Source organism: Megalops cyprinoides, chromosome 14, assembly GCF_013368585.1.
Source record: "Megalops cyprinoides isolate fMegCyp1 chromosome 14, fMegCyp1.pri, whole genome shotgun sequence".
NCBI classification, from domain to species: domain Eukaryota; kingdom Metazoa; phylum Chordata; class Actinopteri; order Elopiformes; family Megalopidae; genus Megalops; species Megalops cyprinoides.
In genome coordinates this window covers 6,695,779-6,718,079 of record NC_050596.1, presented here as the reverse complement: position 1 = coordinate 6,718,079, position 22,301 = coordinate 6,695,779, and the positions used below count along the sequence as shown (strand labels likewise).

The 22,301-nt window shown below is 51.2% G+C and overlaps 1 protein-coding gene across 1 annotated transcript in view; it reads right to left on the bottom strand.

The window, feature by feature from the left end:
* The window catches only part of herc2 (HECT and RLD domain containing E3 ubiquitin protein ligase 2), a 72,806-nt gene that overhangs the window by 14,335 nt on the left and 36,170 nt on the right, over window positions 1–22,301 (bottom strand). Inside the window, exons 39-74 of the mRNA XM_036545373.1 lie at window positions 22,006–22,190; window positions 21,197–21,344; window positions 20,831–21,027; window positions 20,315–20,545; window positions 19,721–19,859; window positions 18,899–19,045; window positions 17,865–18,007; window positions 17,346–17,613; window positions 16,155–16,297; window positions 15,674–15,772; window positions 15,216–15,384; window positions 14,970–15,095; window positions 14,660–14,768; window positions 14,117–14,256; window positions 12,980–13,170; window positions 12,090–12,195; window positions 11,884–11,975; window positions 10,621–10,796; window positions 9,479–9,590; window positions 9,300–9,381; window positions 8,924–9,067; window positions 8,750–8,840; window positions 8,479–8,656; window positions 8,072–8,153; window positions 7,441–7,612; window positions 6,881–7,025; window positions 5,848–6,073; window positions 5,214–5,385; window positions 4,075–4,261; window positions 3,191–3,334; window positions 2,576–2,767; window positions 1,809–1,962; window positions 1,282–1,389; window positions 932–1,063; window positions 497–655; window positions 148–266 (exon numbers count right to left, since the gene is read on the bottom strand). Of these exons, the coding sequence (XP_036401266.1) occupies window positions 148–266; window positions 497–655; window positions 932–1,063; window positions 1,282–1,389; window positions 1,809–1,962; window positions 2,576–2,767; window positions 3,191–3,334; window positions 4,075–4,261; window positions 5,214–5,385; window positions 5,848–6,073; window positions 6,881–7,025; window positions 7,441–7,612; window positions 8,072–8,153; window positions 8,479–8,656; window positions 8,750–8,840; window positions 8,924–9,067; window positions 9,300–9,381; window positions 9,479–9,590; window positions 10,621–10,796; window positions 11,884–11,975; window positions 12,090–12,195; window positions 12,980–13,170; window positions 14,117–14,256; window positions 14,660–14,768; window positions 14,970–15,095; window positions 15,216–15,384; window positions 15,674–15,772; window positions 16,155–16,297; window positions 17,346–17,613; window positions 17,865–18,007; window positions 18,899–19,045; window positions 19,721–19,859; window positions 20,315–20,545; window positions 20,831–21,027; window positions 21,197–21,344; window positions 22,006–22,190 (5,408 nt within the window). The remainder of the gene's footprint in view (window positions 1–147; window positions 267–496; window positions 656–931; window positions 1,064–1,281; window positions 1,390–1,808; window positions 1,963–2,575; window positions 2,768–3,190; window positions 3,335–4,074; window positions 4,262–5,213; window positions 5,386–5,847; window positions 6,074–6,880; window positions 7,026–7,440; window positions 7,613–8,071; window positions 8,154–8,478; window positions 8,657–8,749; window positions 8,841–8,923; window positions 9,068–9,299; window positions 9,382–9,478; window positions 9,591–10,620; window positions 10,797–11,883; window positions 11,976–12,089; window positions 12,196–12,979; window positions 13,171–14,116; window positions 14,257–14,659; window positions 14,769–14,969; window positions 15,096–15,215; window positions 15,385–15,673; window positions 15,773–16,154; window positions 16,298–17,345; window positions 17,614–17,864; window positions 18,008–18,898; window positions 19,046–19,720; window positions 19,860–20,314; window positions 20,546–20,830; window positions 21,028–21,196; window positions 21,345–22,005; window positions 22,191–22,301) is intronic.

Here is a 22,301-nt window from a genome sequence, read left to right as displayed (position 1 = left end):
CATACATTTTACGTGTACACGAAAAGTCAAAGGGCAAGCACACAGCAATGACAGAACGCTACCGCTGGTGAATCTTAAACACATTATCAGACCGATAATGGAATCCGATTTTGGCATTGTGTCCAACAGTGAGTGGCCAGGACTCACCAGCGACCGGGCCTCTCCCTCGGTGTCCCCCAGCAGTCGGTTGATGTTGATGGACTGGCCGAACTCTGTGGTCAGCAGCTTACGCAGCCTCTGCAAGGCCCACATTCTGTGACCCGCCGCTGCACAGGAACAGGGGAAAAAACTCAGTGGGAAAATGTACTTTGTTACTGCAGTCAAAAAGCACAGCCAGTCAGTCAGGCAGTGAGTCAGTGAGAGGAGTGCTACCATTTATAAGACTAATTCTTCAAGCCACAGCTAAAAGTGATTTTAAAAGCTGTGGCGAGTTAGCTAATGTTAGCTAGCCCGATTCCTGCACAGTGGTGGCGGATCTGAAGGTGGGCCGACCTACCGAGCGCGCTCAGTTGTGCGCATGCCGCCAGAGAGGCAGCCAGCCGGGGCACGATGCTCCGGTTGGAGGCGAAGTTGAGGCGGAAGTCGAGCAGACAGGTCACCAGGTCCATGGAGGGGCAGGAGAGGATGCAGCGGTCAGACAGCAGGTCCTTAGGCCCTGCAACAGAGGATCACGGGAAGTACCGTCACCTGCAGGCACTACACCTGTATTTCACCCCACACTAGAGTCTATTTACCTGTGGAAGCACTACTGCCATATTTCGCATCACAGTAGGGTCTACATACCTGCTGCAGGTACTACATACTCATTTCACCCTGCACTAGTCTATTTGCCTGCTGCAGATACCACACCTTCTTTTAACATCAAACACTCAATGCTGAAATCTGAGCTCTGTTCCACAGAGTGGGTTGGTGAGTATCCACGGAAGCGTACCCGCAGCAGGCATGATGGGATACACGGTGAAGCGCCAGCCCCAGCCGTTAACGGAGCCATCGCTGGTGAACTTCCACTTGAGCTCGTCGCCGGGGATACGCAGCTCACTCGACCAGTCGGACCACTCCCGGCCTTTCAGGTGAAGGAGAGAGAGGGGACATTATCAAAAGACATTACTGACCCCTTACAGACTAGGTGGGTTCAGTCAGAAAAGTGACCTAAAAGCCAGTGAGACTTGCCAATCCACACTGACATGAAAAACTAAACCAGGGACTAAATAAAATCATCTCATGTCTGTTCTTTAGGTAGCTCAGTGAGATGTGGTGCAGTTATGGAAACAGTGAGGTCACCTGATCTGACAGACACAATCCTATTGGCCCCGTCCATGATGGTGAGTGGATCATGTCGCCTCTCTGTGGAACACTGCCGGTCGAATTCTACCCTCAGCCCCTCGGCACCTGGATAAAGTAAGAGAGAAAGAATCAATTTCATCTGCGGATCAACAGTCAATGGAAACAGTGCTATAAACAGACTGCACAATTCTTCAATGGAAACAGTGCTATATCACTTTAGAGGCCACCTGGAGATGGAGTCACGTTTTATATTTCAATATACATGTCTATATTTTATATTCATAGTCTCCTATAACAATGCTACAGGGGTGGCTCCTCAGTATTCATGAAATAAATATGCATCAGGTTTTGAAACATAAGATGTAGAACTGCCACCCTCTTCATATATGTACTGTTTTTTGTACGTATGTGCTGCGAGCGTATGTATGTATTCAGAATACGTACGTATGTGCCGTGTGAATGTGTATGTACTGTACGTATGCAGTGTGCGTATACGCGCTCTGTATGTATATGTATGCCTGTACCTGGGATCTTGACCGTGCCGCTGGTGGAGGTGTCGTCGGTGTAGGGGTGGCTGCTCTCCACCACCACGGGCTGGGAGGACAGCCGGCCGCTCTGCGAGTCTGTGGCCACGTCCTCCAGCTCAGTCACACACAGCTCCAGCAGCATGTCTGCCACCTGCACGGGCGCGCACATACGCACACACGCATACGCACACACACACACACGCATACACGCATACGCACACACGCATACGCACACACACACACACGCATACACGCATACACGCATACACACACACGCATACACACACACACAGACACACACACACAGACACACACACAGACACGGGCGCGCACATACGGGCGCGCATATACGCGCGCACACACACACACACACACACACACACACAGACAGAGACACAGCCACACACAAACGCACACACACATGTACACACACATGCATGTATGCACACGCATAAACATGCACAGACACACACATGCACACGCACAGAAAAATTCAGGAAACCCATTAGTCTCAATTTCATTGTGGTGGAAAATGTCCGGTGTTCCAGTTTATCAATACTGTCACTCTGACTGAATTCATTTTACAATATTTGTTAATAACATCATTTTCTACAGCTCATTTAGAGTACATTTCCATTCTCACATTCAGTAACCTTTATAAAATACTGACTGCCCATATGAGACTGCACACATCTGACGGCGTGGACAGAGCACAGAACGTGAGATGAGCAGAGTAGAGCTCCCCCTGCAGGAGAGACACAGACCTGCGGGTAGGCGGTGCCCATGCCGGAGAGCACGGCGGACAGCACCTCCTTGCCCTTCTCGCCCGAGCGCACCGACACGGCCAGCTTCAGCAGGTCCACCATGACGCGCGTGTCGTCCGGCACCAGCAGGCTGGTGAACTCGTCCAGGTACTGAGGCTCCGGGCCCACCGTCTTACTCTGACTCTCAGAGTCCTGTCAGGAGACGAGCCCCACGTTTTACCACACCGCTCTCCCATGTGGAGACAAAACCCAAGCAGTAATTTAAAATGACATGACTTTACAGTGTGGAGGAGCACTGTGAAACAGGGCTCACTGCCAACTCCGTTCCCAGGTGGGGCACTGCTGCTATAGCCATGAGCAAGATATTTCACCCCAATTGCTTTAGTAAATATCCAGATGTATACATGGATGACGTTAAAGCTATCTATGCTGCTCTGGATAACAATATCAGGTAAAGTAATCTGATGAATGCTAATGTAATGTACTACATTGTAAATCAATGTAATGTAACTTAGTGTAAGATAATGTAATGTAATGTAAGCTAAGGTAATGTAATGTAACAATGTGATGTAATGTTCTGTCCCTGGTCAGGATGCTGGCACACGCAGAGCAGACCTCTTTGGTTTTGGTCATCGTCTCGGCGATGATGCTGGCCGCGCCGGGGTCGTCGGTGACGGGGATGAAGGGCCGCGAGGAGGCCGCCGCCGCCGACGGCGTCACTGCAGAGGACGGGGTGATGGCGTCTTCGGATGGGGCCACCTGACCATACGAGACACCCGATCACCATGCCGTCCCGCGCCCCCCAAACCTCAGTGTACATGAACACCGTGAGACTGAGACTCAGGACAACACTACCATCAGATAAACCACTGTCTCTCTAACACCTGCACCGAGAGGAGACATACCTGACAATCTCATAATGTGTTCATACACTCGTTTCAAAAAAGAAATGCACTCTTCCTATGATCGCATGGATGATACTGTTTTTCACATCAGTATAGATGACCCTACTCTGCATAGGACACCTGACAAGCAGCTTACATTTGACTGAATCTGCCTAACTAGTATTTTTCGCATTTTTAACCAGCTAGCTAGAAAATTGTGCTCATGATTTTGTTCGCAGACCAGGACTGGAGAGGATAGCTACAGAAAGATGTATCACAATGAGTAATTAATTTAAATCATGCTATTTAGTGCGGACACTTAAAAGCGCATTGATACTTTTGGTTTCCCTCTCCCCAACAGCAGCGACTCCCCACCTGTGACATCCTTTATCTATTCAGGTCTTTCCTGAGCTAGTGGGTCAAAAATGAAAATTTACTATGCTTTGTGATATATGTGATATCTAACACTAAAAAAGTAGAAATAAGTTAGTCTCACTCTCCAAACAGGTCAAAACTGTGGATCTCTTTATCTACCCAGACTCCATGGTAGGATAGTACAGTGGAAGCTGTCCCTGTGGTTTCTGCTGAAGAGGGGATTTTGTGGCCCCTCCTTACCTCGCCCCTCTTGTCCTGCCAGGGGCTGGGGCTGAGGCGCTCCTCTGTTTCCGGGGGTGCGGAGGGCTCCTCTGTCTCAGTGGGGGTGGAGGCCGTGGACTCGTCGGATGGGGGGATGGGGGAGCTGGAGGGGCACTCCACCGGCATGATCATGCAGGCAGGCATCAGCGCTCCCACCACTGCATCCCTGGGAATGTGCAAAAACACAGAGAGCAACAGCCCTTAATACCAGGACAACATCCACCACCACACAGTACAGCAGCACTAAATACCAGGACAACATCCACCACCACACAGTACAGCAGCACTAAATACCAGGACAACATCCACCACCACACAGTACAGCAGCACTAAATACCAGGACAACAACCACCACCACATAGTACAGCAGCACTAAATACCAGGACAACATCCACCACCACACAGTACAGCAGCACTAAATACCAGGACAACATCCACCACCACACAGTACAGCAGCACTAAATACCAGGACAACTTCCACCACCACACAGTACAGCAGCACTAAATACCAGGACAACTTCCACCACCACAGAGTACAACTGCCATAAATACCAGCACAACATCCACCACCACACAGTACAACTGCCATAAATAACAGGACAACATCCACCACCACACAGTACAGCAGCACTAAATACCAGGACAACTTCCACCACCACAGAGTACAACAGCCCCAAATAACAACAGTACAACCGCCCTAAATAACAGGACAACATCCACCACCACACAGGACAACTGCCATAAATAACAGGACAACATCCACCACCACACAGTACAACTGCCATAAATAACAGGACAACATCCACCACCACACAGTACAGCAGCACTAAATACCAGGACAACATCCACCACCACACAGTACATCCGTACTAAATAACAGGACAACTTCCACATCACTCAGCACAACATCCCTAAATAAAAGGGCCACATCCACCACCACACACATTCCCAATGTCGGTCACCATTAATGTTCAGACAAGCCACTGAAAAAGTGTATTACGACCAATGAGTCCAAACCCCTCAGACCTAGGTGAAAATTTATGAATCCAAAACACAAAAATGCAACTGATTTGCATAACCGCTGACACCTGGCAGAAAGGTGCTGCAGGCGTGCTTACCTGGCGTATATGATCTGCAGGGCAGAGAGGACGTGGGACAGGGCCTGCTGCTTGGCCAGGTTTCCGTCCAGAGACAGCAGGATCTTGGCCAGCGACGGCCGGTTGGGCTTGGCGTTGCTCTGGCCGCTCATCTTGTTGCTAACGGCAGACGAGTCGCTGTCCGACGGGACACCTGTGGGACACAAGCGCACCCCTGGGGATTACCAAACAGTCCACTTCACTCCAGCTCCTTACTTCCACCTCCGAGGACGGTCAGCACTGAACACCGAACAGACTGGAATGACCTTTTTCACTCTACTGTGCTCTTATGAGGTGGTTGTTCCTCAGGTGAGTTATTCAAAACAACTGCCCCTAAAACACATATATTATATACACAAATAACACTGTTATGGGAGAACTTGAGATTTTATACACGTAAAACCCTAGAGTACTGTCTGGATATGAAAAATGAGGCATGTTGCCGCAGATGTGTACAGAAACAAACAGATCAATAGCCCTGCAGTGGTTTGAAGCTTGATTAAAAGCATCACTGAATGAAGCCTGAGGTATGACTGAGGATGTTTTTAAGGACTGTAGCACAATGGCCAGACCTCCAGAGAGAGAGAGAGGGTAGAGCCCTGCAAGAGCAGCTTACCCAGGTAGGAGGCGCCCAGCGAGTCCCTGGCGGTCTGGAAGAGGACGGGCTCGTGGACGGAGGGCGTGGTGACGTCCACGGTGGTCCAGGCCACGCTGTGTGAGGAGCCGCAGGCCACGCGGGTGATCTTCTGGCCCTCCAGGCCCTGCACCAGGGTGGGCTTCCTGTTGACCGTGGTGGTGCCGTTCCCCTGCTGGCCGTGGTCGTTGTCTCCCCAGGCGTACACCTGCTCGGGACGGGGAGAGCATGTTCTGATTGTGTGGTCTACTCAGGACTGGCAGTGTGATCGACCCAGAGACCGCGGTCTTCTCAGGACCAACAGCACGGTCAACGTCTGAGACCACAGTCATCTCACGACCAGCGGCACGGTCAACCTCTGAGACCGCGGTCTTCTCAGGAACAGCAGCACGGTCAACCTCTGAGACCGCGGTCTTCTCAGGACCAGAGGCAAGGTCGACCCCATAAGCCACCCTACCATACCAAGGAAATCCAGGCCATTCCTACATTACACTTCAGAAAGCTTTTCTTTGAGAAGCCAACAGTGACTTAGGCTGCCTGAACATAGTGCTTCCGATTTCCGAGAGAAACCGTTAAACAGACTGCAGAATCAGCAGGGCAATCACAGCACAGACAGAGCATCAAGAGGAAGCTCATACATCGCTCCACAAGGTCAGACCAGCTGCTGCTCACGGTGATGGATCACTGATAACAGGAATACAAACGCAATGGGGGAAAAAGGCATCCCCTACTTAGTCTTGTCACAGGGAAACGGGCTTTGTACGGGAACACTAAAACGCACTGCAGAGTGCGAAATGATATTTGTCCCTTTTTCACCCTTCAGAGGGTGATAGCCATACAGGGTCTAATCTTGGATCTGCCGGCTGTGTTTAACAGCTGAGTGGAGCTGCAGAGGCCTCTGAACTGGCAGAGGTCGTTACTCATTCATACAAGGTAAACTTTTAGCTAAGGTGAGATGCCCAGTAAACTTTACTAATGCTGTGTTTTTAGATTGGGGTGCGTGAGAGGGCCCCACCTGTCCTGTGTCGGTCACGGCCAGGCAGTGCAGCGCCCCGACCGCCACATGGACGATCTTCTTCCCCCTCAGCCCCTCCACCATCTGGGGCTTGCGCACGTGGACGTCGGTGCCATGACCCAGCCGGAAGTAGTCGCCTTTGCCCCTGAAACACAGTGAACGAAGACACTAAGCCACAGAGGCTATCCTGTTACAGTGAAAGCTCTCTGTGGCCCATTCAATCATGGGATGAGCATTTCCCTTTGCCCACCCAATCACAGTGAGTGTTTCCCATAAGATATCCAATCGTGGTATGACCATTTCTCCTCAGCCACCCAATCACAGTGAGTGCTTCATATAGGCTGTCCAATCATTGGATGAGCATTTCCCCCTTGGCCATTCAATCATCAGAGTGAGTGCTTCCCACAGGCCAGGCAATCACAGAGTCAGCACTTAGTGATTTACAAATTACTTTCCCTGCTGTACTGTTGAGGGAATGCTTCCATTGAAAGAAGATAGAATTTTTCCCGGGTAAAACTGCTTGTGAGTGTAGCCCAGTGAGGGTGCTTTTCCATGCCTACCAGGTCCACACCACGCCGGACTTGGTGAGTGCCAGGGAGAACTGGGCTCCACACTCGATCTGGCACACGCCCTGCCCGTTGAGCCTCTCGATGTTCTGGGGGATATTGCAGCCCTCGCTGCCCCCTCGGCCCAGCTTCCCAAAGTCCCCGTCCCCCCAGGAGAACACCAGCCCTGCACAGACAGAGAGAGCATGGTCAAACACGGTCATATGTGGTGCCACATGGTCTAATATGGTCAGTAAATAAATATGGTCTAATAAAGCTGCATGTGCCAATCTCACTGATTCCACCTTCCCTTTGTCCTCAGACTTTTCCTCCCTACCAAATGGATGGAACTAATACATTTTCTTACTGCCCTAACCGTAATTGGACAATTCAGTGCCTGCCAGAGGCACAGAGGATCCCCTTTGAACTGAGTTCTACTCAAGTCTTCTTCCTCTGAGCCAAGGGAGTTTTTCCTTGCAGCTGTCGCCTTGGGCTTGCTCTAGAGGGTTCAGGCTCAAGATCTTTGAAAAGCTACTAAAACTGAACTGAACTGAATATGCAGCCACATTTTTGCACCAATTTTTACTTGGTTAAACACTGTGTCGTATGGGGTCTCATTCAGATGCATATATATTTCCAGTGTTACCTTCATCTGTCAGAGCCAGAGTCTGGGCGTCTCGACTGCCGCAGGCCACCTGGACGACACGATGCCCCAGGAGCACCTTCACCTGTGTCACACAAACAGAGAACACAGGGGACATACCTGTCACTCAACACCAAGAACAAAAAGCCCTGTTTGTCACAACAAGTGATGTTTTACCAGCTATTATGCTATTCTGGAGTGACATATTAGTGTGTGTGTGTGTGTGTGTGTGTGTGTGTGTGTGTGTGTGTGTGTGTGTGTGCATGTGTGTGAGTTTGCATGTATTTGAGTCTGTGTCTATGTGTGTGTGTGTGTGTATGTAGGTGAGTATTTGAAAGTGTGTGTGTGTGTGTGTACGTATGTAGTGTGAGTACACCACGTGCTGTTTAAATGTGCAGCGGTAAGCGCACCAGTTTGGGCCTGAGCTGGGTGGTGTTGTCTCCGTGCCCCAGCCTGCCGTACTCCCCCAGGCCCCAGCTGTACAGCTCCCCGCTGGAGGTGATGGCAGCGCTGTGGGAGCTCCCGCAGGCGATGTCCCGGATCCGCTTCGTCTTCAGGGCCTCGATCAGCCGCGGCTTGTCACAGTTCCTGCCGGTTACATTACGAGAGCATTTCAAGCACGAGTTATGGGTGCGCCACTCTGTACCAAGGGGGAGGGAATTTGACAGCGGCGTTCTTTACATTCTGCTGAAGTGGCCCAGCTTCCCGTCGTCACCCTCGCCCCAGGAGAACACCTTCCCGTCCACCGTCAGGGCCATAGCGTGCCGCCCACCTGCAGGAGCACACAGGCGAGTCAGAGCCACTGCTTTACCTGAGAGGGCAGCACTGGGAGTGTGAGAGGGGAGCTGGACTGACCTGAGTGCACGGCCACCTTCTTCACCACGTAGTTGCTGAGGGCGGAGATCTGCCTGGGGATGGGGATGGTGCCGCTGGAGAGGCCCAGCCCCAGCCTGCCGTTGGTGGCCTCTCCGCAGGCGTACACCTTACCCTCCGCCGTCACTGCAGCACGGAGCCAGGGTTAGTGCTGTGCCCCCCACACACACACACACACACACACACACACACACACAGACTTCCCTACACAGACTCTTCCCCTCCACCCTGTCACTAGAGCTCAGAGTCAGTGCTGTCTCACAGACAGTCTCTCACACACACACACACACACACACACACACATATACACACCCTATAGCACTTCTAACACCTCCCCAGTAGAAAGCAGGACGCTCACCTGCAAACAGGCTTTTCGATCCTCCTGCCACCTGCACCACGTTGAGAGCGGAAAGGGTCTCTGAGAACGATGGTACTTTGATCTGCGGTCGGACACAAAGGGGCAGGTAAATGGGCTGATAAATGCACCTGGACACTCCCTGAGCACTGCCATGCTGATTCCGGTGAGGCGGGCCATACCTTCGACCCCTTGAGGCCTCCCAGTTGGTCTTTGTCATTCAGCCCCCAAACGAAGACTTTGGTCCTGATGGAGGCCGCAGACTCCAGGCCAGACGATTTCTTCCGCGCCAGACTACGGGACAGCAAGAGGATCAAAAATCCTCAACATTCAGCAGGCTTCACATTTGCACAAGACTTTAAATCCACACATTCAGTTTGCCTTCCAGCATTCTTATTCCAAATCTCCTAAAGTTTTATAGCGTGCTGGAAAGAGGTAAACCCATATGGGTCGACTTTTAAAGCACTTGCAGTTATTGTAATTGGTTTTAACACTTTAAAGACTCACAAATCCTTACAATCCACAGTAATATCAAACACAATACTTCCACTGTAGCTGGAAACCCCCACCCCCCTTCCTGATCGAAAAGGTATAAAAACAGCTTTCAATGCTTCAGGGCCTCCGTCATGGTGAAAGTTTCACCACTTTTCCTTGTCCGCTCTTCTACCATTTTCCACTTCTCCAACTCAACAGCATAACTACTGTAGCATGAACATGTCCCAGCTCATTTTGGCTCAGATGTTAGATGGTTTCAGTAAGTGACACAGATGTACTCAGATGTAGGGCTGTCATGATTCCAGAATTTCACACTGCATTGAGCAAAATGGTTTTCCCAGCAAGCTATGCTTTTAACTGCTTTTCTTATTTCTGTGTGATGTCTTTTGATTGCTGCTGACATGAAGTGGTCTAATTTTGAAGAGGTCACAGATGCTCAGTGTTGTAATGTAGTGTTCGTGTGTTAAGCCAAACGGGCTCTTTGGTTCTAAGCTGTTAAGCTGAGTGGTCTCTTTGATTGAAATGGCCCTGAAAGAGGCACGTGGGCACACTCTGAGAAATACCGCGAGCTAAGGCCACTTATACACTCAGCTCGTCTGGCGTTTTGATTCTAACTGAAGTGCAGCTCAGTCTGCTTTGGAAAGACTTGTGAAACCCTGGCAGGGACACAATCACACCATAGTGTTGACTATAAGTCAAACCCAAACCACCACAGAAAGGGGCTGGTGTGGCAGCCAGTTTGGATGAGATCCACACGGTCCCGTCCCATCAGATACAGACTCCCCGTCCCTTGGGGGGGTGCGCTCGATCCCCTGCCCTTTCGCCGTACCTGCCGGTGCTGGTCTTATCATCGTCCTCCTCCTCGTTGTCAGATGCCAGGAAGGGCACGGTGGCCAGGTCTTCGTCCTCGGCGCGGATGCGGCCCACAATGCCGAGCCCGTGGATCTTGCAGTCGATGCCGGAGCTGCGGCACTGTTTGATGGCGATCTCGATGTACCTGTGATACTGAGAGACAGCGAAACGCAAACTCAAACAATGAAACCCAAACTCAAACAATGAGGCACACGCTCACAGGAGGAGACACAGACTCAAGCAACGAGATGTAAACTCAAACAACAAGAGACTCAACAACTCAAACGAGACACAAGATCAAATGAGACACAAACTCAAACAACAAGACACGCGCTCAAGACATGAGCTCAAACAGCGTGATCCAAGCTCAAACAGCGAGACACAAACTCAAACAGCGAGGCACACACTCAAACGAGGAGACACACACTCAAACGAGGAGACACACACTCACACGAGGAGACACAAGCTCACACAACAAGATACAAACTCCAACAAGACACAGACTCAAAGGCCACTGGAGTTCAAAGAGCAAAGGTGGCCATCCCTAAGACAGATAACCAACACACACTTCTGTAACAAATAATTATGTCACTTCAGAGACACAAACACTCCATGTCAACACTTAGGCAAGAAGTGGCCCATCTGGCCCCCAGAAGTACCCAGTGTCAAAGGGACACAGTCAAAATGTAGTATGCAATTCCTTTATTGTCCAGAGGACTGTGCATTCCTATCCAGTATAGTTTGCACTTGGCATGAGTTAGAGGTGACAGTATGGGCCACACTAGCTAATCCACCCAACATTCACTACAGTTCCGCTGGTCTTGTAATTCGGGTGAAATGACCCTCCTGACCTCAGCACTCTGTGCTCCCGAATGCCCTCATGTGTCTCTACTCTGTAACAGCACTTCATGTCTTTCACAGGACCCCAAGAGTCACATTTTTAATCACAGCATCAATTCAGTTTACGATTCTCCATCACACTCACTTCACAGATGTCGTGTGTGACCCCCTGAAGACCACCTACTCCTTTATAACACAATAACTGTAATCCTTGAACACTGTACAAGCGTAAGAGGTATTTACTTCGCACACAATGTCAAAAAAGGGTCAGGGAACCTGGCTTATGGCCATATGGAAGCACCTTCAAAACCCAGGTGAGACGCTCCTGGTGTTCTCTTGTGGAGGGTGCTCTATCTTTCTAGCAAATGTATGACAGAATAACATGCACACATACACATACCTCAGTGCAGTCACTGAGCAGGTGAACAGTAGTGTCGGTGGGGTTAATGTTGATTGTCTTCAGCTCGATGAGGTTATTCAGAGAATTCCCGCCTGAGGATGAGAGCAGAACAGAATGCACAGTGACATTAAAAAAAAAGAAACGAAAGAGAGCTCGTGGCTTACACAGGAAAGACTGCCGGAAACTCCGCCGGAGCGCCTCCTTACCCGACACCACCACGAGAGACGGCATGTAGCTGCTGTCCGCTGGGTCCACGATCATCTTCAGCCTGTGCACCAGGACGTCCGGGAAGAGCTCCAGACGGATCCAGTGCTAGACAAGAGCGGAGGGGGACGTGACCCAAAGTACACGGAGTTCAACTTGACCGACTAAATCTGTCCCACTGAACGACAGGAGAAGAAACCGGGCCACTCTGCTACATTTACTACGTGTAAAGTGCCTTCTTAAGTAAATGTTTTCCCTCTAAAGCCTCAACTCTCATCCTAATCTGTGTTCAGAGTCAGGTGGTAGTTTTTGAGAGGTCTATCTGGAGTGGTACATGTGCTGAGCTGATATCTGTAACATTGATGGGACCACTGTGATGCAACTCTATCGCCTAGCTAAGTTCAACACTATCACCTAGCTAAGTTTTCTCTCATGTTCATAGGATACTGTACAGCAGTTGAGTAAGCTTTAACAGCGGTCATTAATTGGCATTCATAGTTTACCCTGTGAATATGGAGAAGAGATTCATGTTTTAACTCAGTTTAACAGTAGTCATCACAGCACTTTTTCTTATTTACATCGATTAAAAAATAACAAGTGTTATCTTAATCTCCACACGATTTCCTCTTGACTAATGCTGCTGGATCAGTCCAATTCTTCTTGTGGAAACGCAGCCTTTACTGGGAGCAAAGTCGTTTTGTCGTTTTTCAAACACATTGAAAATGTCCCTGAACCAGTGAGCCATACTACTTCATCAGAACTATTCAGCTCAACAATTTAAAATGGTGAGCCCAGGCACTCCTTACAGCCGAACAAGGAAGGAACGTGATGTGTGCCGTCTCCCTGTTGACCCCTCTCCCCGCTCTCTCCCAGAATGCCGTGCGGCACGCACCTTGCCCTGAGAGCCGGAGGACTGCCAGCACAGGTCCCCGCAGTCGATGAGGCGCGAGGCCTGGTTGACGGAGGACGACACGCTGAGGTTCTTGACGGCGCGGGACCACTCGTCGATCAGCATGCCGCGCTGGCTGCTGTGGTGCCGCTTCAGCTGCTTCCCCGAGCGGCCGCAGAACGCCGGAGACTGGCCTGCAGGGCGGGGACACACACGCGGTGACGGGGTGAGGGCTCCAGCGGCGAACATTACTGACGAATGTGTCTACACTGTTCAGCACTGACCTGGATCACTGACTGAATGTGTTTCCACTGTGCAGCACTGACCTGGATCACTGACTGAATGTGTTTCCACTGTTCAGCACTGACCTGGATCACTGACTGAATGTGTTTCCACTGTGCAGCACTGACCTGGATCACTGACTGAATGTGTTTCCACTGTTCAGTACTGACCCAGGCTCACTGACTGAATGTGTTTCCACTGTTCAGTACTGACCCAGGCTCACTGACTGAATGTGTTTCCACCATTCAGTACTGACCTTGGCTTAACGATTGAATGTGTTGGCACTGTTCGGTACTGACCCTGGTTCACTGATTTAATGTGTTGGCACTGTTCGGTACTGACCCTGGCTCACTGATTAAATGTGTTGGCACTGTTCGGTACTGACCCTGGCTCAATGATTGAATGTGTTGGCACTGTTCGGTACTGACCCTGGTTCACTGATTGAATGTGTTGTCACCGTTCAGTACTGACCCTGGATCACTGACTGAATGTGTTTCCACTGTTCAGTACTGACCCAGGCTCACTGACTGAATGTGTTGGCACTGTTCAGTACTGACCCAGGCTCACTGACTGAATGTGTTTCCACCATTCAGTACTGACCTTGGCTTAACGATTGAATGTGTTGGCACTGTTCGGTACTGACCCTGGTTCACTGATTTAATGTGTTGGCACTGTTCGGTACTGACCCTGGCTCACTGATTAAATGTGTTGGCACTGTTCGGTACTGACCCTGGCTCAATGATTGAATGTGTTGGCACTGTTCGGTACTGACCCTGGTTCACTGATTGAATGTGTTGTCACCGTTCAGTACTGACCCTGGTTCACTGATTGAATGTGTTGTCACCGTTCAGTACTGACCTGGCTCGCTGATCCTGCCAAAGGAATGCCTGGTGTGATGTTTGCGAGTTTTGAAGCAATTTTCACAGAAGTCAAAGTCGTCACAGTTCCTGCATTTGAACCGGGGGCCGTTGATCGGGAACATCTGGCAGCCATCACATCTACAGCAGAAGATCAGAATCCTTCTGTCAAGTGCACAGCATGTTCAAACACTCCAATAACATACCCTGAAACACACACTCTAGCCTGGCGTGATTATAGACATTTTTCATTTTCCATTGTTGGAATTACCTTTCCACAAAAAGTGCCATGAGCAATGAGTGTTTGACTGTACAAAAGAAAATAATTACGCATACTAAATTAAAAGTTCACAGGTCAAAATTAGTGGAACATGCTGGTTTTCCCGGGCACTCAGTGCTTTAACCCAGGCTTCATTTTAAGAGTTAAAGCTGACACTAGTTCAAAATCACACAGCGTGTTTGGTGTTGAGGTGGGTACTGGATGAACAGGTAGGCCAGGGATAAGCCTGGGGCTAGAGTGAGTCCCGCAGCCCCATGTCCTCACCTGACTCCCGGGTGAATGCTGGGCACCAGCTCCATCTCTGACAGGAGGCCTGTCCAATGGGACTGCTGGGGGAAGTCTACGATCACGTCCTTCCCGTTGGCACTGAAAGCTGGGGGGAGGGCAGACCTGTTAGCCTCCTGCGCTGCTAATGCTTCAGCGCCCCCATATCTCTAATTTCCGCCAAGGTGATAAATGTACAGCTTTTATGGAGTGACTTCACACTCATAACATTTAAAGAATAAACTTTAAATACAATTTCATCTTCAAAATGAAGGCAATCCAAAAAAAAAAACCATCAAACGTTAATTACCCTTCACAACTCCGACGCTCCTGTGAGTGACCGAACCCCATTTGTACTTTGGCGTCGTGACCGACGGCTTCACACGGACTTTGTCACCGATCTTGATGTGGGACGGGGAACTCTGTGGCGGGAAACCTGCAGGTTTTGGGGGGGGGGGGGGACAGAGGGTGAGAGGTCATACAGTAACACACCGCACCTGTATATCTGACACATGTATCTTTAAATGGCGTGAGCGATGCAGGAAGCCTGGCTTACCCAGCAGCTCGGTGTGGATGTAACGGACCCAGTAGGTCCCCCCCTTCTGCTGCCAGTCACACTGCACGTTCAGGTCATGGAGCCCATCCCGGTCCAGCTTGATCACCTTCCCCACATCTCCCTCGTACACCTCCTCGTAAGTCCGGCAGCACTTCACCATCATTCCCACCTGCAGGGGGCACCATCACACCACAGCGAGATGTCATTTTTCCACTTGAGAAATGACATTTTCACAAGACAAAAATCAGACTTTAATCAGAATTTTTCCACAACTAAAACAGCCCAAAATTATTTAGTTGTGGAGGGCTTCTCACTTCATTGGGAGATTTTTGGACATATCACATACTGAAGCAAAACACCACAACAAAGCTATGTATTCAGTCTGAAAAGGGAGATTTCAATCTTATCAGTTAAGAGAAGGCCGCCAAATGTTTTACGAGCCAATGAAAGAGGCTTACCTGAATGTTCTCTCGGACATACACGGCGTAGTCGTCATTGCTTTGGAAATCCGATCTCCTCTTGAATGTCTGACTCTCTGTCACCACGGCTCCAGGGGGCTGAAACCACACCCCACTGCTGTCAGTATCGCCACGGCTTTGGCTGCAGCAGTTGCTCATTTATACAATGTTAATTAACAGTAAATCTCCAGGCGGCACCTGTTCCAAAGCAGTACTGTTTTCCGCCCATTCTTATTCATCACACCCATAAAAAAAGGTGCTGTTAAATGTTTTACCAGACAAAATCCCAATTTGATGCTAAGACTGAGGCTGTAGAACGCAAACAAGAGTGAGCCAACAAGCAAAACTTCTGTCTCTCCTTTTTAATCTATTTTCAAAAGTGGCCCTAACTAGTACAAAGTTTCAGTGCCAGTACCAGTGATGTTAACAGGACGATGCATGAACAGGAAGGGGGGGAGCCTATGCAGGAAGGAACGCTCACCACAGGGAAGGCCGTCTCGGGCTCTTCCAGCTCCTCCAGAACCTCCTCATCCGAGTACTCGTCGGACACGGTGTCGGCGTCGGACAGCTCGGTGATGTGGACGTCGGGGTGGTCCAGCAGCCAGCCGACGAGGGCCTCCACACCTGAAACACAGGCAGAGTTTCTCACACACTCCATCGTCAGGGAGAGCGCTGGAATCTGCCGCTCAGCTCCATGACTAAAGGGGAACAATGGGTTCAAACATACATACATACGTTCTAGTACTAAAGGCAAGGGCACGCGGGTGTCTGTTCCCGACAAGGGCAATCTAGATATTCTGTGTGTGCGCGTGTCTGTTTGTATGTATGCATGTGAGAGGGCAGACGTGACAGGCATTAACTTCAGGTAATGGGACGTTTTCTACCAGTGGCGTTTCCACCAGTGGTGTTGCATTGAGGCCCTGATTAACGTCAACATCTTGAGCTGCAACGTCTTCAGCCACAAACCCATGTTATTTCCTCCTGTTTGCACTCATCTTTTCACATGCCCTCACAGCTTGTAAGTCACCCTGAGTAAGAGCGTCTGGTACATCATTAAATGTAAATGCAAATATTACCATACTGACAATTAACTTCAGCCAACTGTCAGATCTTGTCCTCTAAAACTGTGCCAAGCTGGTTTAATCTGTGTTAGATGAGTACTTGCTCTTGAATGTGCACAATCTGCGCGTACTAATTGATCTTTACGTCATCGGCATGCCCTTGTTGCGGGCACGAAGAATCAAAAGCAGACCTATCCACATGATAGATAATCGGTGGAACCGTGCAAACGCAGCACTATCAACCCGTGCACACAGCACAGAGAAAGGGAGATGCCAGAAGGCTTCACTGAAGTGTCCAGATTATTGACTGCTCGACTGTCAAACCGAGGAAGAGCAATGAAAACAGGCAGAGAGCAACGCTAAATTTAAAGTGTGAGATTTCAACCTCTACCACAAGCTCACAAGCCGCTGCTGCGCTGACCTGATCAATGAAACCTGTGCTTCCATCACAAGCTTTATGATGAATGAAAAACGTGGGTGGCTAAGAATTTGTGAGATGGACAAACTACTGTGGATCAAATTTTTTACTACAAGAAAGACTTATTTTTATTATTATTATTTGTGTCTAAAATATGAGATGTGGTCCCAGGCTTGCAGCTATAATTCTATACCTGGTATCCCAGAGGCACTTCCTGTGGTCCCAGACAGGGATTTGAGGGCGAACTCGATGTTCTTCCTCTGGAAGCCCATCTCCATGAGCTGGCCCACGATGGGCAGGGGGGGGACGGGGGAGGCCTTGTGCTTCTTCTGCTTGGGCGGCCGGACGTGCTGCACTGTGACCGGCGTGGTGGCCTCGCTGGAGCTGCTGTCCTCAAACAGCGGGGAGGACGGGTGGGTGGACTCCACCGCCAGGTACTGGCACACCGCCAGGGCTGCAGCCTACAGACACACATACACACACACATGCGTACACATGTGCACACACGTGAGCAGAGAGAAATATGAAAGAATTAGCAGCAGTGGTAAAAACAAAGGCTACAGAACATTCCCGTGGCAGATCTTTAGGCGATTCTATTTATAACGGCGGCTCATCGCATTTTAAAGACACCATTCATTTGGACGATCGCATGCGCGCAGGCTCTTGCACATCCGCTAACCCTATCCTGCACGTGACTCCGGCGCACTCTCACCTCCAGCTCCTGCCTGTCGAAGATGGCCTTGATCGGGGAGGGCTGGGTGGCGGCCGACAGCAGCTGCTGCAGCAGGATGAGGGGGGGCAGCGGGCCGTCGGGGGACAGGTCCCCCACATCCGGCGACGACGCCACGGCGTCCTCTGCACAAGGAGGAGAAGGGGGGGTGGGGGGGGGACGACAATGTGAGAAGTGCCGCTCTGCTTTAGAAACCTCCAAACCATTGTCTTCAAATGGAGTCCCTTAGTGCTCAGAATAAAATAAAAGAAAAAAAAAAACCTCATAGCCATTCAGATGGCTACAGTTCTCTGTATGTCATCCAAGAGGTGTATACTGGCCTACATTGGTCATTGTTTCCAACACTTTCAAAGAAACTAAAAATGGTGTGTAGCATTAAAGGATAGTCCTCCAGGTGGCAACATAGAGCTGCAGAGATCTCCCAGAAAGCCTAGGCTAAACTCACATCTCAAAAGCAATTATCCACACCCCAGAGACTCGCTCTGCGTCACTAAGAGACGTTATCGGCCAGCAAAGCCATCTGGATGGCTCTGGGATAAACGTGCACAGTAACAGACAGTAAGACGGAGTGCTTTAGGCAGCCATGCTGCACAGACGCGACACAGATTCACTGATCTTTATATCATGTGGATCTGCTGATACTGCGGAAACGGAATGGGCTGTGCAGATGATGTATAGATATAGAATGGCTTTGCGTGAACTGCGCAGAACGATAGTCTTAAAAAGCAGCTGCGGATGCGCCTGCCCACACAGGACAGCGCTGAATGTGCAGCCCGCAGCGGGGGGGGGAGGGACCCCCAGAGAGCGGAGAGCAGTCGCAGCCACCCCCGCACCGAAGCGTGGGAGGCGGGCGTCGGCGCGATCCGTTATTGCCTGCCTTGCGCTTCCCTGAGCCGAGGAAGGCACCCGACCGCGAGCGCTCGAGCGTGGGCGAAAGAGTCTTATTCGACAGGAAGTCCCACGAGCGCGCACGCGTGGGGGGGCAGGGAGAGAGAGAGAGAGAGGAGAGCGCTCACCGCTGGGGTTGGAGCCCGTCTCCAGCACCGCGGGCTGGGAGAGGATCTGCCGCAGCTTGTCCTGGTGTGACAGCAGGGCCCGCGCCGCCTTCAGGATGTAGAGACGCAGCTGCTGGCACCGCAGCAAGTGCAGGTCCACCTGGTCCGCTGGGAGACACACACACACACACACACACACACACACACACACACACACACACACACACACACACAGACACACACACACACACACACACAGACACACACCATACACACACCATACACACACCATACACACACACACACACACAACACGCAGGGCTTTCAAATCAAGATCTTTTCCTCTTTGAGTGCACATCTTTCACAGGGGCAGTGGGGTGTGCCTGAGTTAACAGGCTGACGCTCTGAATATGTGAGCGAGCTTGTGCATAATTCATAATCCATTCTGTGTGTCTGGCTAAGCAGAGAGGAGCACTCAACCACCAGCCCCGCAGCTGAGCCAAGGCATGGCAGGCAGAAGAGGCGCATACGAAATAACCCGCCCCCCGCGCCCTCCTACACTGACTTCTAGTTGTTTTAGTTGGGAGCCATAATATGTGTGAACAAATCCATTAAAATATGGCTGCGTCACACCAGCAGGAAGTGCAGTCTGTTTCTGCCGTGGTGTACTTCCTGTTCGCTGCTCTGCTGCTGTGGAGCTGTGAGTGGCGTGTGTCTGTGTGTGTGTATGTTTGTGTGCGTGTGTTTATGTGTATGTGTGTGTGTGTGTGTGTGTGTGTGTGTGTGTGTGTGTGTGTGTGTGTGTGTGTGTGTGTGTGGGGGGGGGGGGGGGGGGGGGGTTACCTGTGAGGCCACGGCTCAGAGATTTCTTCATGCGTTGTTTCTCCAGCTTGCTGCCGGCCAGGTGTACCAGCTGTGCCCACACCCCCAGCATGGGCTCGGTGAAGGGCAGGTTGTGCACGCTGAAGGCCACCACGGGCAGCTGCGGGGGGGACAGACACCGACACTGTCACCGACACTGCCACCCACATGAACTGACCCCATGCTCATCTGCTCCACAGCATGTAACACCCACAGACTGACAACCATCCCATTACACTTTGTGAGCCTGGTCTGTCGCTGTTGCTCTTTTCAGTTGAATGGATACACTTATGTTCTATTGTGCTGGAAGCTACTCTGGATAAGAGCGTCTGGTAAATGCATTTAATGCGATGTAACGTAACACACTGTTACAATCAACCCATTACAACCTGCTACCATCACCCTGTTACAATCTCATCACCTCCTGCATCTTGTCTGGAACTTGCGTGTACAGTGTGAGAGTGTGTGTGGTGTGAGTGAGGTGACAGAGGCTGATTGATGCTGATGTGTGTATGGAAAGTGTAGCATGACTGTAAATGAGGTTGTAGTGGCGTGTTACTCCGTCAGGGCCCGTACCGGTTTCAGCTGGCTGAGCAGACACACCCTGCAGGTCCTCATTTCGTGGAACTGCACGGTGATCCTGCCCTTGGGCGTGATGCGCGTGACAGTGCCCTCCCCGAACTCCTCATGGACCACCTGACCGCCCAGCCTGAGCCGCCCGTCGATGCCGCCGATCACCGCCAGCACCGCCATCAGGCTGCCCACCGCGGGGCCCTCCGAGTCCGGGAAGTACTCCTCCAGCAGGGTCTGGAGGGGAAGAGACGCGGGACAAACTGAGCCGAGTCTGAGGACCGCTGGACCGCACGCGTTGGAGAAGGTGCTCACAGAACCGTTTTCCTCGACCTGCTTTTGTTAGGTCAGCACACGGTTGCCCGAGGAGACAGCCAAACAGAACAGCAGCTGTCGAATGTGGAACCCAACAAGTGACTGAATGTGTGAGCTGAGACGTAACAGACACAGCGCACCTACTCAGCCAGAACAGCCAATCGGCAGCCTTCTTTCCCCTCCTCCCCCCCTCCTCCTCCTCCCTACCGCTTCCGCGTGGCGGCCGGCCATGACGTCGCCGATGCAGCTGAGCTGGGAGTTGATGTACTCGTTGATGAGGCCGTTCCACTGGGCCAGGGAGTGCAGCGTCCGCAGCACGGCGACGATCTCCTCGGCCAGCGTGCTGCTGTGAGTGGCCGTCAGGGACGCCTGGGGGCGGGACTTCCTCCTGCGCAGGGAGCCCTCTGCAGGCAGAGACGGGAACAGCGGTGGCGTGACCGCCGGGGCACGGAGGCACAGAGGCACAGAGGGGACTTTTGTCCCAGGTAAAATTTGGTCTTTTGACAGGAGAGTCTAAATATATCTGGACCTTCTTCCTGCAGTCCAGGCTAAATCGGATACGCTGCTCCTTACCTCTCAGGAGTGGGAGGTCTGAGGAGCAGGTGGTCAGCAGACTCCCCAGGAAGCCAAACAGCTTCTCCACCAGGAACTTCATGTCCTGGGACCTCTCCGTCTTGTCCCAGGACGGGAGCACTGCTTGCAGCAGGCGCAGAGCCAGGATCTGGGAGTAACACAGGCGTGCGACACATTTAAGATAAGACTACAGCATTAATTTCAGCTGGAACTCAAAGGAGATGCCCTCACACTAACTTGCACCGCATCAAGTGACCAACAGTCACTTAAACAACTGACAACCTAGATGTTGAAATCCAGATTAATCTTGAGGGCATCTACAACAATACTGTATATATTGACCAGAAGTTGGCTCTCTGTGCTTTACACTGAAAGTTCTCTCTGCCACTGCTGAAAGTAAAACTGTTCCGATTGGCTGGCTTGTTATGAACATTCTTGAAAGTGTGTGGGCAAACACAGAACATCCATAGCTAGCACAGTGTAGGGAACGGCGAGAGCAGTCACCCCACCCGGCCTCGAACCCGGGTCTACGGGGTACCAAACATGCGTCTTTGACCGCGACGCCAAAGAGCCAGGCTCGCTGGTACGGCAGTTAGAGCGCATACTCAACCGTAGCGACGGCACTCACACAGCAACACAGAAGCAGGAAGAACACAAGGACGGAAGGAAGCAATTGAGAATCTGAATATCTGTGGTACTAAGCTAACAAACAGCATAGCAGGGGAGGGGACGATGTTGCAGCTGGGCCAGCCCGACCAGAGGCGGTGTCAATCGCGGAGTGACTGACAGCTCAACGCCAAGCCTCTCACCTGTCTCTGCAGCGTGACGGCAGTGAAGGGCTGGTGGCCCTCGACGATGCGGACGAGCAGGCTGATCCAGGCCGGGGTGCTGAGGGTGCTGCACATTTGGGGCATGAGGGCGATGCTGCGGATGAAGCCCAGAGTGCACCAGCTGCGGTGCTGCTCCCGGGACACCTGCCTGTGGGCGGAGCATCCTGCGGAGGGGGTGGGGGCATGTTGAAAAGCCTTAATGTGACAGTTAGCAAAATCACAACCAGCGTTAAAGCACAATACCAACACCCTGAGGTGCTGAGGAGAAAGGTAAG